The sequence below is a fragment of the Microcebus murinus genome, chromosome 5 (genome assembly GCF_040939455.1).
Source record: "Microcebus murinus isolate Inina chromosome 5, M.murinus_Inina_mat1.0, whole genome shotgun sequence".
In the NCBI taxonomy this organism is placed as follows: Eukaryota; Metazoa; Chordata; class Mammalia; order Primates; family Cheirogaleidae; genus Microcebus; species Microcebus murinus.
The window spans coordinates 101,601,270-101,616,216 of record NC_134108.1 but is presented as its reverse complement, the minus strand read 5'-3'; the positions used below and the strand labels follow the sequence as shown (position 1 = coordinate 101,616,216).

Below are 14,947 nucleotides of genomic sequence, written 5' to 3'. Positions count from 1 at the left end.
GCGACGATGGAGGCCAGAGCAGGGTTTCGGGGGCATGCAGAGAGGAGGGCATAGGCTTGCCGATTTTCAAACTATGGATAGCTCTGTTCAGCCACTTACTCATTTAAAAGGAATTCATATGCTTCTTCCCCCCCCCCCAAAACCCAACAGTACATTCATCTATCGGGGAGAATAGCAGGATGTAGAAGGAGGAGCCTCCAAACGTAGTGCTGAGTGGAAAGAAGTACGAAGTGGGGTGAGATCAATTGGAAGCCCATTCACATGAATGAAAAATACCTGCAATCACATTGTGCGAGAGCACATACAAACAAAAGGATTTGCATTAAACACAGTAGAATGGTTGTGGGGGGCTGTGGATAAAAGAGAATCAGTGAATGAAATGAGAAACAGCCATCATGGCATCATGGAAAGAACGCAGACTTACAGCCAGACAGGTTCAGGGGCAATTCCTGACCCTGCCATTTACTAGGATATCCTTGATTCCAGTTTCCTTTTGCCTATAAAATGAGAGTGACTAGCCTTGAGGGTTCTTTGGATTAGAAATGCATCCATGCACGAGGCCTGGCAAGAAGCGGGTAGTCAGAGAACTAGGGCAGTGGTGCCTAGTGGAGCTTTCTTGAGGGTGGAGCTGCTTCACTATCTACGCCAGTCAGTACAGTGGCCACCAGCCACGTGTGGCCTCTGAGCACGTGAGATGTGGCTAGTGCAACTGAGGAAATGAATTTTCATTTTAATTAAGTTAAATTTATTTTATTGGGCCGGGCGCGGTGGCTCACGCCTGTAATCCTAGCACTCTGGGAGGCCGAGGCGGGCGGATTGCTCGAGGTCGGGAGTTCGAAACCAGCCTGAGCGAGACCCTGTCGCTACTAAAAATAGAAAGAAATTAATTGACCAACTAAAAGTATATATACAAAAAAAAAAAAAAGCCAGGCATGGTGGTGCATGCCTGTAGTCCCAGCTACTCGGGAGGCTGAGGCAGGAGGACCGCTTGAGCCCAGGAGTTTGAGGTTGCTGTGAGCTAGGCTGACGCCACGGCACTCACTCTAGCCTAGGCAAGAAAGCGAGACTCTGTCTCAAAAAAAAAAAAAAAAAAAAAAAAAATTATTTTATTTATTTTGAGACAGGGTCTAGCTCTGTCGTCCAGGCTAGAGTGGTACAGTGACCTCCTCACAGCTCATTGCAACCTTGAACTCCTGGGCTTAAGAAAGCCTCCTGCCTCAGCCTTCCTAGTAGCTGGGACTACAGGCCCACACCACGGATGTCCGGGTAGTTTTTAAAATTTTTGTAGAGACGGGGTCTCACTCTTGCTCAGGCTGGTCTCAAACTCCTCTGACCTCAAGCAGTCCTCCCACCTTGGCCTCCCAGAGTGCTAGTATTACAGACATGAGCCGACACGAGTCACCATGCCTGGCTTTAGTTAAATTTAAATAGCCCCATGTGGCTAGTGGCTACCATAGTGGACAGAATGGATTTAGAGGCATTTTAACTTCTTTAGAAGCCACCGGAGGATTTTCCTCATTGAATGGAGTTGAGGCCACCGCATGACCCCTCCCTGCCTCCAGGTGTTCAGCAGTATTGGGGTGTGGGCAGGGATTACAATAGGTCCTCCCTGCTTCAGGGAATTTGGCTGTGGCCACTCTGGTTAGATCTGTGGGCTGTGCTCATCTGCCTGGATTATTAGCCTCCCACGTGGGAGGCAGAGATGGGTACAAAGAGCTTATAAAATGGAGTGTCATAGAGTTTTCTGAGCCTGTCTTGAAAATGAATCATCAGGCTAAGGCTTGGTCCAAGGTAGTGGTACCTGGGTTGTCATTTCATTTGCTCCCTGCCTCTGCAGGAGGGACAAGGGGAAGCTGACTCCCAGGCTCCACCCTGGCATTCTTCTCCAAGAACTCTGAAGGATCCTGCATGTCCCAGAGCCTCTTACCACTGCACCTGGGAGTCAGACACCTGGAGGCACCCTGGATCTGGGCCTCTCCTGTGAATGGCTGTGGAGCCCACAGCAAGTTCCTTTCCATCTTCCTTGGGTAGGGAGGGGCTGGGCTCCTTGTCTTCTCTGGGTCCCTGAGAGCACTGGTGGAGCACCACTGAGGTCTTTCTGGGGCTCGTGGCTCCATTCCCAGTCTTCCAGTCCAGCAGCGCCGTCACCTTCCCTGGCATGTATATTATTTCCTCAGGCTCCTCACTGACGTCCTCTGGAGACAGCTGGCTGCTATCTCTGTCTGTCTGTTTCTCTCTCTCTCTCTCTTTCTCTCTCTCTCTCTCCCTCTCTCCCTCTCTCTTTCTCTTTCTCTCCTTTGGGCTGAGAACAGATCTGTCCCCAGGCATGGAGGGTGCAGAGAACTTGTGGCTCGCTCTAGCAATTCTGTTCCAGGCCCCCTTCCTGGCATTCACCTTAGGAAGGGATCTCTTTAGTCCAAGGACATTCTAATTGTGGGATCCACAGTTCCTTAGACCTTCTGGTTTTTTTTAACTTCCCAGAAAAATAGGCAGACTTGTGTGTGTGTGTACTTAAAACGTAAAATTTAATATGAATATCATTAGGGCCTGTAGGCTGAGAAAGAATCAATAAAATTGGGTTCAAGGCTGCCATTTTCCAGGTGAGAAAACTGAGGTCCAGAGGTGGAAATTAAGTTGACCAAGAAAAATAAAGGTAGATGTAGGACAAGGTTTTGGGTTTAGATAGACACTGGAATGACTTCATTCTCGCACAGATACTCAAGGGGTATGACTCTGTGGCTCAGGCACCCCAAAGGGTACTGAAACATCATACTGGGCAAATGCCTGCCCTCCCCTCGACCTTACAGCTTAACTTGGGGGACACAGCCCCCAGTCAGAAGCAGGAGTATTGGGGTGTTGAAGGCAGTGTGCTTTCCGTGCAAGCACGGGGCGGGGGCAGTAGGGGCATTGGAAGGCAGAGGTAGATCTGGGGCAGCCGCATGGGGCTGAGCCGGGAATGGAAGTGGCTCATCAGAATGATGCTGGATCCCTGTTTGCAGCCCCCAGCTGCCTTGGACCCCACACACCTGCTGTTTGGAAAGTCACTTTTAATCCCTCCAGGGCCTGGCCCTACATTTGCCAAATGGGCGCTGGAGGCTGTTGGGGGGTGCGTTCTGGGAGTGGGCCCTCTGCGTCCGTAACTGCACTACTTGCTAGTGGATATGTTAGAACTAGAACCTAGGTTCCTTTCCCTACCCCTTGTTCCTTTGACCTGATGACACCACCTCACCCCAGCTGGGTATTTCATTCACTGCCACTTCCTTAGAGACACCACAGCCACTTAAGGATCACTAAGGGTGAGAGGTGTGTACTGGGTAGAACCCTTCCGGCCCTGGTAGAAGACAGGCAGGTTCCAGAGGCTGATGGTGTGGCCTCTGGCTGGGGAGCACCTTAAGCCACATCTACAGCTGGTGTTTTTGTCCCTCCATGCTTGGATACCACATAATGCTAGACCCAAGGCCTTACTCCTGTTGTTAGAGGTTGATCTGCCCCTCCTGGGCCTCCCAGGAGTGGGATGAACAGGTCTGAGTTGTGGTTTTTGCCTAAGGTGAAAGAGCTGGCCTGCTAGGCTGTTTCTGCTTCGGTCCCTGGTGATCTTGTTCTATTTCTCCAATCTGGGTGTGGGAACCTCTCCAGATATTGCCAGCTAAATCCCAGGACAGGAGAACTCAGCAAGGTCCCTGGCTCCACTACCTCCTGCCCTGCTAAGAGCAAGGGCTGGGATGGACTTTGGAGGGCTGCAGGCTCCTGTTGGTGAACGTGGGGTCTTTTGTAGACCGTCAGAAGACAGAAGGGGGTTGGAACTTTGTGCTGTGCAGCTTGCTGGGTCTTGTGGTCTGCTATGGTCCACGTTCAGCGACCCCTGAGGCCATGCTTACGTCCTGGCCTCATCAGACAGTCTGGGTTGCTTGTGCTGAAACCATGTAGTATACTGGTGGTAGTTAAGAGGGACATTCCAAATCCCCAGATTCACAAATACCCCCGCAGCATTTTGTGTTTCTGCCAATTTGGGTGAACTGGGAAATGACTGGCCTTACTGTTCATCCAAGTGACTTATTCCTGCAGCAGTTGAGATTCGTTCCTCAAAACATTACCGATGGCTGTGAGCCATGGGCCTTTGGAATGGCTCAGGCAGTTGAAAGTGTTCCAGTCAAATCCTCGAGGGCTGAGGGTCTGCAGCACAGTGTGCTGGCCCCTTGGGGCAGAGGGTTGGGCAGGCTGTTCAGTGGCTGCAGAGGCACCGTGGCGCCTCTCACTTGGTCCCCTTGGAGTTTCCAGGTGGTGGGGACTTGTGAGGAGGCGTGTCCTCTCTAGGTCAGGGAGCTTGGGGGCGACTTCTTACCTGGAGCATTTGTGCTTCTCGAGTTGAGGAGTGCTTCTCGAGTTGAGGAATGCTTCTCCTGGCCTGGACCCGGTGCTGTTGCCCCAGACTGGGAAGTTGGCAAACCTCTCCCTTGGGCATCTACGTGTGCTCCGACATGAGCCACCTTGGTCTGAGCTCTCGGGCCCCCTTGGAATTCAGGATGTTCCTCACAGGGACCCAGGCTGTGGAGCCAGTGACTGAGTGGTCCGTGTTGTCCTGGTGTGGAAGAGTCAGCCACATAGGCACGGCTTGTTGACCTTGCCACTCACACAGTCGCACGCCACCATGCAAAATCCCTGTCCCTTTCTGGAGGACTTTTGGGCTTGTAGCATTATGTTCCTCACTCGGCCAGTATCTTGGTATCTCAGGCTGGTCCTGAGCATCTGTTGGAAGGATGGAATTTCCTTTAATAAGAGGGAGAGGGGGTTGATAGAATCAGCCAGTGGTGTTTGGCAGGTTTTGGGGCCTTACAGGCTCTGGCCGTGTTTTTCCTAGACCAGTAGGACTAGCCCTGGTAGAAATGGGGTAGTTGAGTGGCTCAGATGAGATGGGTACTTGAGCTGAAGCAGCTGAGATTACTTAGAGCAGGAATACTTAGGAAAAACTTCCTGCTGCTCTCTGCTCTCCATAACAATTGTGTTTACACATATGTATGTGCACACAGGCACACATATACACACATGGGTCGGCTGGGCCTGGAGCCCAGAGAGCAGCAAGGAGGGTGGGCACCAGACCAGATGCTTGCAGGGGGCGGGGGGTGGAGGGCGTGTGGGAGTTGGGCTGCTGCCCACACAGCCCTTTCTCCAGGGGCTGGGGCTGGAGGTACAGGCATGAGTGAGTGTCTGCATATAGATGGCTGTGAGGGAGCCAAGGAAATGGCTTGAGAAATGTCCTTATTGGGCATTCACAGCTCCAGCTTTGTTGGGGTTGGCGCCCGGTGTGGCAGATGGCTCTGCCTGCCTGTCGTTGCTGAGGGGCTTCTTGACCCACTGCGCCCTCTGTGTGCTTTGTGCCGTGTGTGGGCTTTGTGCACGTGAACCCGCTTAGCCCTCACACAGCCTGGTAGGGCTGGTGTCCTCGTTTCATGGCAAGGAGAAGGGAGCAGAGAGGCTGAACTAAGGTGCCATTGCTTTGGAGCAGCGGGGACAAAGCTGCTGCATGGAGTGGGCTGCTTTGAGGGGTGCGTGGCCATGTGTCTGCATGAAGACACAGGTGTGGCAGGGGCGATGTGTGGTGGGGCCGGACTGTGAGAAGGGGGCAGTCCTGGGAAGTCCAGGATCCATGTGCCACCACAGAAGGCCTTTCCCAGACCACAGCCCTGGGGGCGTCCTCAGGCCAGGGAGGGGGGACAGGAATGTGCTGGTGACTATCACCTTGGTCCCCATAAGCCTTCCTTCTTGCCTGTCGTTTCTGTCCTCCATTTCTTGTTGTTGGTATCGGGAAAGCTTCTGATTCAGCTAAGGTAGAGGGTCCCTCACGTTCCAGCCCCTCCTTTGCTAGAGACTGACGTTTCTGCCAGGCCTTTGTCCCTCTGCCTCTGAGTCTCCTGCCCCTTTCTCCTGCCGCACAACAACAGACCAGATTCTCCCCCCCGCAAGCCATGCAGGAGGCCAGACTGGGCACATCCAGGCTGTCCCCTGAGCAAACCTGGGTGCCACCACACTGGGCCACGTCCTGAATGAGGAGCTCGTGGCCAAGGGCTTGGAGTAGGCTTGGTAGCTGCTCTCCCTGCCTTTGGAAACATCCAAAGTTTGCCCCAGCCAAGCACTAACCAGGACCTGCTGTGAGCTGACGTCAGGGCAGAGGGCCCCTCGGGGCTGGCTTTGATGTTTCCCAGGCCCTGTCGTGGGGGTGCAGGGGGCTCTGAGTGGCAGTCTGGGAATGCAGCATCTCTCACCACAGCTCTGGAGCAGCCCAGCCCCAGCCCCAGGAGGGGACGCTGGAGGCCGAGGTGGGGGTGGCTGGGGCTGAGCTGGGGTCCCTTCGAGTCATGCTATCCTCTCTTCTCCCAGCTCGGGTTTCTGAGGCAGGTGGTCTGCGGTTCCTGCCACCCCAGGGCCCCTTTCCCTCCATCCCACCCACCATCCGATTATTCCCTTCAGATTTCTCTGCTGTGGCGGCTCCTTCCCTGTCCAGGGTCTGGGAGTGGTCCTGGGTCTTGGCGAAGGGGGAGCCTTCTAATCTTAGAATTTGAGTCCTCGAGCAGGAAGGGTGATCGTGAGAACACCAACGGTAGCTGCCGCTGACTGAAGGTGAACTCCGTCCAAAGCACTTCACACGTTACCAGGTTTACAATGCGTGACAACCTCGTGAGAGGCAGAGGAAGCTGAGGCACAGTCTGCAGTACTTGCCCAAGGTCGGACACGCTGAGGGTGACAGGCAGGATTTGAGCCCGACCAGCCTGAGTCCGACCCCTTAGCTGCTCCTCTGCATGGGCGACACTCCTGGCTCCCCAACCTTTCTGCGGGAAGCGGGGGTTTGCTCACACTCAGGGCAGGTGATCTTTCTTTGGCCATTGACCAGCATCCTGGGGTTCTGGGTTGAGGTTCCCAAGATTTTGGTGAGCCACGTTTGCAGAGGCCCGCTGGAGTGTCAGTCCGAATCTGCCCATTTGTGTCATGAGAAGTGCTCAGGAAGTAACCCATACGCCAGTTCTTTTTTTCGAGACAGGGCTGGAGTGCGGTGGCATCATCATAGCTCACAGCAACCTCAAACTCCTGGGCTTAAGCAATCCTCCTGCCTCAGCCTCCAGAGTAGCTGGGACTGCAGGCATGAACCACCATGCCTGGCTAATTTTTCTGTTTTTTGTAGTGACTGAAACCTCATTCTTACTCTGGCTGGTCTCAAACTCCTGACCTCAAGCGATCCTCCCCCCCTCAGCCTCCCAGAGGTTTATAGGCATGAGCCACCGCGCCCAGCCCCATAGTCCAGTTCTTACCTCATACTTCCTTCGAGGTTTCGTCAGGTCAGCCAGTGTTTGGTGTGAGCCTTTATATGCCTGGCGTTGTCTGCAAGAGGTGTGTCTGCCTCACTGCCTGGCTGTGATCGTGGGGAATGTGACTCCCACCGTAGGATCAGATACTTCAGGGTTGTTTCTGCGTCCCTTGGTGGGGCTGGGAAGAGTGCGGAGCTGCAGTTGGCTTCTGTGGGTCATGGTCCTGGCTCTGCCACACACGAGCTATCTGAGCTTGGGCAAATCCCCTCATATACCTGGACCTCGGTTTCCCCATCTGTACCACAAAGGGGTTGTACCATAATGCCCAGCAGGGGCAGGGCCACACCCCTGTGCAGCACTTGGAAATGTGTAGGGTGTGTTTGGGTTGTCACAGTGGCTGGGGCTGCTCAGCAGTGCCTGGAGGGCAGATTTGTTAACTCGAATGGTGGCCAGGATAGCCCAGCATGATGGATAATTGTCCCACCCAGAGAACCAATAGTGCCTCATTTAGAAGTAGTTATGGGGATGCTTTGTGCCACTTGTAGCTCTGTGACTGTTTTGTGTTGGGAGATGCAGGCTGGTGCCTCGGAGAGTGTTGCAAGATGGACTAACACCAGGGGTAGCCTGTCGTGTGGACCCAGCCCTGGGGGGTCCTGGACTTGTCTTGGGACCAACTTTATGAGGAGACCAATTGTCATGCCCTAAAGAACTGAACTCTACCTCTAGGGACTTGGAAGGGTGCCCTTTGGGTCAAGATTAGTGTTCAGGGGGAGGAGGGGGAGGAAAAATAAGATTAGTCTCCAGTGGTCTGGGAGGGGATAAGGAGAACCCTGTTAGTTTCTTCCTGCCTGCCTTTGCCTGGCCCAGCTTGGCCAGAGGCAGAGCCTGTTTCTTCTTGTAGCAGTCCCAGGTGGCCTGTTTCTTATGGAGCAGGGAGGGGGAAGAGGGGGCCGGGGGGCGGGGGCCACCGCCTATTCCGTGTTCAAGGCCCGGCTGCTCCAGGGCACCCACGTGGGCCAAGAACAAAGCCCAGTGTGTTATTTCTGCTGCTGCCGTAACCATGTCACCCACCTGCCTGGCCCTGCCCTCCGCCTCCCTAACCCGTCTGCTGCTCAGCGAAGGCTTCCTACCTTCCCTTTGTTCCCACTGGCCATGGTTCCAGGGACCTCCTTGTCCGTGGGCGTCCCCCTGGCCCCAGCCAGAGCTGAACTGTAGCAGTGCAGGAGGGGAAAGGACTTTAGTTAAAAACCTGGAGCCACTTGGCTTCCCTTGCAACTGAGCACAGAGAAGCTGGCCTTGGCCACAGGTGGATTCTCAGGGATAGAAAGGAAGACATGAGGGTGACCCTGATGCATCTTTGATGGAAGCTCAGGTTTCTAGGGAATATTGGCTTCTCCGGTGATGGGGTGGGTTCTCTCAAAGAAGGCCCTGGGGAACTTCAGGCTGCAGAGCATCTGTGGGTGCAATTCAAAGCTTCCCTGACCAGTGGCCACCTCTGGTACAGGCACCCTTGGGGGTGGGGGGGTGGGGGGGTGTGAGTGCAGGTAATCTTTCCAGGATGCTCTTTGGGTCCTGGTTTAACTTTGCTCAACCTCCTGATTGTGGATGGTGGGGAGAGGTGCCTGCCGTGTCCCTGCCCCTCCACCTGGCATCAAGACGTCCTGTGGTCTGGCCCTGCAGGTCCAGGCCCTCTTCCGTAGGAAGCCTTTCTGCGTGGTCGGTCAGCCGCCACCCAGCCCTCAGGGGTCTGTTCTTCCTCTGTGCTCTAGAGGCACTGGCTGCCCACAACATTCATTTGGCATCTGTGTGGCTGTAACTATGTCCTCTAGAATTGTTCTGTGGGCCCCTCCAGACTGGGGCCTCTTGAGGAGAGGGTACTGTGTCTTTGTATCTGGCAGAGCACGCCACACAGTTTAAAAGTTCCTCAGTGGATACTTGGCAATTGTGGCATCGTGATCCGTCACACCTGCAATCGCTGGACACCTCCCCCTATGCACAGTCCCCTTCCTCCTCCTGTCCTGTGCCAGGTCAGAGGCTGCAGCTCTTCTTGACCCATGTCCTCATCTGCAGGTGCCCAGGCAGCCATCGTCTTCATCAAGGAGCCATCCTCCCAGGACGCGCTGCAGGGGCGCCGGGCACTGCTCCGCTGCGAAGTCGAGGCCCCAGGCCCGGTGCACGTGTACTGGCTGCTCGACGGGGCCCCCGTCCAGGACACGGAGCGGCGTTTCGCCCAGGGCAGCAGCCTGAGCTTTGCAGCTGTGGACCGGCTGCAGGACTCCGGCAACTTCCAGTGTGTGGCTCGGGATGACATCACTGGAGAGCAAGCCCACAGTGCCAACGCCTCCTTCAACATCAAATGTGAGAGCCAGAGGGCTGTGCCCAGTCCCCTTGTCAGACCCTCAACTTCTGAGCCCCGGGGGACCCCTCCTTTGCCTCAGCTTCTCCCGTTGCCAGTTGAAGCGGGCAGGCAGAATGTAGTTGTCACCAGCTTTTTCTGTCTGTGCAAATAAGATGAAGCTAAAAATGTCATTTTTTTTCGAAAAATATTTTTCCTTGAAGTCTGGGGCCCATTTATCCGCCAGATGCTTTCACAAATGGAAAGGGCAGTCAAGCTTTTGGCCAAGTGGCAGGTTGGACTTGCCAGGGGCTGAGCGGGCACTCGGGATCTGCTTCCGATAGCCCCAGCCTCAGCTCCGTGGGGCGTCCCGGTAGCTGTTGGCTCTGGAGCCTCAAGGTTCCGTGGTTTCCTGCTTGTCCTCCTTTCCCTGTGCCTTCCCGCCCTTGCTCTGCTCCACCCTCACTGCAACCCCTCTGCTGTAGGGATTGAGGCAGGTCCTGTGGTCCTGAAGCATCCAGCCTCAGAAGCTGAGATCCAGCCACAGACCCAGGTCACCCTTCGTTGTCACATTGATGGACACCCCCGGTAAGGAGCTAAGGAGGGTCGGGAGGGAGGGATCATTCTAGGCAGGTAGGGACTTCTCCCCAAGTCCTAGACTGTGCAGATGGACCTCACTTCCTCCTGTGACCCCTTCCCTCCACCGCCACAGTGCTCTTCACTCCTCCCCAGATGCTGCCCACACCAGCCCCGGGCACCTGAGGAGGCCCACATGGTGTGTGGAGTGATCCATCCCTGGATTCTGGGACTTGAGTGATCTAGAATCTCAATCTGTTTCTCCCTGAATTGTGTGCCCTTTTGCAAGTCACTCTCTTCTTAGGCCTCAGTTTCTCCATTTGTAAACTGAGGGGCCCAGCCGTGACCCTCTGATTCCATACCCTCTCCACTGGCCACTGAGTACACCTCCCCTCTGCTGCTGACCCTCTCTGCCCCACAGGCCTGCCTACCAGTGGTTCCGGGATGGGACCCCCCTCTCCGATGGTCAGAGCAACCACACAGTCAGCAGCAAGGAGCGGAACCTGACTCTCCGGCCGGCCGGCCCTGAGCACAGTGGCCTCTACTCCTGCTGCGCCCACAATGCCTTTGGCCAGGCCTGCAGCAGCCAGAACTTCACCTTGAGCATTGCTGGTGAGCCTGGGGTGGGAATGCGGGAGGTGAGGGGGGATGGGAGGGGCCTCACCACCCTGCCTGTTCACGCCCCCATACTTCCCCTGCCCCAGATGAAAGCTTTGCCAGGGTGGTGCTGGCACCCCAGGACGTGGTAGTGGCAAGGAATGAGGAGGCCATGTTCCATTGCCAGTTCTCAGCCCAGCCACCCCCGAGCCTGCAGTGGGTCTTTGAGGATGAGACTCCCATCACTAACCGCAGTCGGTAAGGCATCTGTGGGTAAGGAAGCCGTCCAGTACAGTGGTACTGGTTGTGTACTGCGCGTGTGTGTTCTCTGGAAGAGGGTACGATTCATATCACAGGTATCATAGATTTCTACATGTATTACTTCAAATTTCCAGCAGATGGCAGTAGAGTATTTTACTGTTAACAAAATAGTCTTAACAAAGGGAAGAGTCTGGGGAAAGGCATCTTTTTCCAATTTGCACAAAGGCACTCTGAGCTAGCGGTGTCTTCTTTACCTGCTCCTCTCTTGCCTACGTGGGTCTTCTGGGATGGCGGGGATGGGTAGAGACCCAGGAATGGGAGGGACACAGGACCTAGGCGGTTACAGTCTAAATAACAAGGTCTGGGATGGCAAAGACACCTTATACACACATACACAGACACATACACACACATTTTTTGAAGGGAGCAAACACCTCCAGAAGGTGCTAGTAGGTTCCAGCCACTCTACAGGGACTTCTGTCCTTGCCCAGGTTCTAGGAGAGCAGAGGGTACCTTTGTGGTATCAGGCATGACCATGGTTTTGGAGGGGGGGTGGCTCCTAGGCTAGAGGTGTGAATCCCACCTGGCTTCAGCACTGAGGACATCATCAGCAGTTTGTCTGGTTTGGCCCGGGGGATTCTGACCCCTAGAGCTGAGTGCCTTCGCAGCTTGGCCCTGTGGGAAGGTGGCCCCTCTGTCTTGACAGTTGCACACTGCTAATTATTCCCTGTCTCTTACTTTTACTGTTTGCCTCATTGCTCCCAAAGCCAAGTCTCTTGTAGTTGGAGCACACACCTACACACGTACACCAACAAGTGCAGACATGCATGCATATGCGCGCACACACACACATACATACGTACAAAAGTAGAGTGTTGGCTTTCTTCTCTCTGCCCTGTTCCTGGCCAGTTCCTTCCTACATCTCCTACCTTTGCAGGATGGGGTTCCATCTCATTCCCCTCTAGCAGGAGGCCTGTGGGCCACTTCTTCCAAATAGCACTCTCTCCCCTCCGCAGTCCGCCACACCTTCGCAGAGCCACAGTGTTTGTCAATGGGTCCCTGCTGCTGACCCAGGTCCGGCCACGCAATGCAGGGGTCTACCGCTGCATCGGCCAGGGGCAGAGGGGCCCACCCGTCATCCTGGAGGCCACGCTTCACCTGGCAGGTGGGACCCTTGGTCTGGGATACTGAGTTGGGGGCTGCCTTTGACCTTGGCACATAAGCTCCTGCTTCCACTCAGAAAGCAGCTTGGAGGGAAGGGGCAGGAAGAGGATGCTGGGGGTAGGAAAAGGAGATGCGGAGGGTTACATGGGAGGGTTTGTGGTTGGAAAGCCTAGGCTTGCTGTGGGAGAGCATCATGTACCCTGAGACCCACAGTAATTTGGCTGTTCCCTTCCTGCTTACATCCCTGCAGAGATTGAAGACATGCCACTATTTGAGCCGAGGGTGTTCACAGCTGGCAGCAAGGAGCATGTGACCTGTCTGCCCCCCAAAGGTCTGCCGGAGCCCAGCGTGTGGTGGGAACACGCAGGTGTCCGGCTGCCCACCCATGGCAGGGTCTACCAGAAGGGCCACGAGCTGGTGTTTGCCAGTACAACTGAGAGTGATGCCGGTGTCTACACCTGCCACGCAGCCAACCTGGCTGGTCAGCGGAGACAGGATGTCAACATCACCGTGGCCAGTGAGCACCTTTGCCTTGAAGGTGGAGGAGAGGTGGAGGGGAGCCCAGGTCGCAGGAGGCCTTGGACTGTGGGTGTGATGGGCAGAGGCTTCGCTGGTGCTCACCTGAGGTGCTTTCAGCTCTGAGCCTGCAGGCTTGGGAATCAGTCAGCTGCGGGGGTTGGAGTAGGCAGTGGAGAGCCAGGCACAGAGGCTGGGAGGGGTGCACCAGAGGACACAGTGACAGCCCTCACAGAACCATGTCTGCAGAGGAAACCAGTGGACTAGGAGTCTGGAGACCTGGATCCCACTCTGCCTACAATGGACCACTTACCAGGGCTTAGTCTCCTCATCCCTAAAATGGGGCTAATAATCTACTACCTACCCTGCTAGGTGGTTGGAAAGATCAAATGCAGTAGATGAAAAAGATTTTTCTCTTTCTTTTTTTGGGAGGTAAGAGTGGACAGAATTATAGGTAATTTTTATTTTGTATTAGTTTGCGGTACTTTCCGAATTTCTTTAATAAACGTTAATTATGGAAAAAAGGGGGGAAAGCAATAAATATGACCAAAAATATGTATGAAAAACCCTGTATACACTTGCTACAGGCATAGGGATTTATTTATTTGTTTATTTATTTCTTTATACCATGCCTTGTTCCAGACCTTCATGATCATTTAAAAGGATATGAAATACAAAGTATAATATCCACACAGACACACACATATACAAATTATTTTGCGATGTGCTGCTTCCACTTACCTTTACATTACTAACATCTTTGCAAGTGAGTAAATTTGAGAAAGACTTGAATTGAAAAGGGCTTTGTAAACGTGGAGTTGCGATGATAGTATTTCTGTTAGGATACTGAAGTCCCAGCAGATATATGCTCTCGTGCTCAGGCACCTGATATGGGTGGGAAGCCACAGAATACATGTAGCAGGTGCTCTCTGGATGCACAGTGACATGCAGACAAAGACAAGCTACACAGTCAGCCTTTCTCCAACTGAAGTCTGGGTTACCTGCTTCATTAGGGGTATTTTAAAAATGCAAAGTCCAGGGCCCCACTTCACATCTCCCAACCCACACTGTGGGGTGGGGACCAGGCAGAGGTGTGTTTAACGAGTGCTCCAGGTGATGCTTGTGTGTGCTCAAGTTTGGGAACTGCTAGCTTTGATCAGTCATTCTGCACACACTGACTGAGCCATGCCACGTGCCCCTTGCTGCACTCCGAGGAAGGGGCCTCTGGCATTTGAGAGAGAGTGGTGACACAGGCAAGGCCAGGTCAGGCGCTGAGTGCTGGAGACTCGGGTCCCACTCGGCCTCTGGGACAGCAGTCAGTGAGCTCTCAGCGAGATGTGTCTGTCGAGTGCCTTTTCTGTGCTGACAGTTTGTCCCCTGTCCTGGGAATGCAGCAGTGAATGGAACAGACCAACGCCCCTGCCCTTGTGGAGCTCATATTCTAATAGGGATGACAAAGCAAACAAGAATAACAACTGAATGAGCAAATGCATAATTTTAGGTGGCAGTAGAGCAATGAAGAAAAATAAAATAGGAAAAGTGACAGAGAGAGACAGGGTGGGGTCCAGGGGAAGTTTAAGGAAGAGCTCTGTAGAAGGTGGCATTTGAGCTGGTACATCAATTAAGGAGGGAACCAGCCACGTGACAGGCCCCGAGACAGAAATGGACCTGTATGTTGGAGGGACAGTGGTAGCCAGTGTGGCTTGAGTTGAATAAATGATAGTGAGAGTGGCTGAGGTTGCCTGAGAGGTGGAAACTAGATCACATGGGCCTTGTAAGAACATAATAAGGACTTGGGCTTGTATTCTAAGTGTATTGGTTATCCATTGCTGCATAACAAACTATTCCAAAATGCAGTGGCTTGAGACGACAGCCATTGATTTGCTTGTGACTCTGTGGCAGGGTTTAACTGGGACTGCTCATTAGTCCCGGGTCCTGCTGGCTGGGCTCGAACGTGTTTGCAGTCAGCTGATGGTCAGCTGGCTGGTCCCTAATGCCTCACTCCCATGTCTGGCAGTTGACTGGGGCTGTTGACCTGGCTGTCCCCCATGTGGCTTCTGCAGCAGGCTGGCCCAGGCTTCTTCAGGTGGAGGCTGGGTTCCAAGATGGCAAAAGCAGAAGCTGCAACACTTCCGCTGTATTCTACTGGACAAGGGAAGTCACAGGCCACCCAGATTCCAGGGAGTAGAGAAATAGACTT

General features: G+C 54.0%; 1 protein-coding gene across 1 annotated transcript in view; it reads left to right on the top strand.

The window, feature by feature from the left end:
- The window catches only part of PTK7 (protein tyrosine kinase 7 (inactive)), a 61,541-nt gene that overhangs the window by 26,668 nt on the left and 19,926 nt on the right, over positions 1-14,947 (top strand). The window contains exons 2-7 of the mRNA XM_012773142.2: positions 9,369-9,656; positions 10,119-10,221; positions 10,631-10,821; positions 10,914-11,064; positions 12,084-12,232; positions 12,482-12,748. Of these exons, the coding sequence (XP_012628596.2) occupies positions 9,369-9,656; positions 10,119-10,221; positions 10,631-10,821; positions 10,914-11,064; positions 12,084-12,232; positions 12,482-12,748 (1,149 nt within the window). The remainder of the gene's footprint in view (positions 1-9,368; positions 9,657-10,118; positions 10,222-10,630; positions 10,822-10,913; positions 11,065-12,083; positions 12,233-12,481; positions 12,749-14,947) is intronic.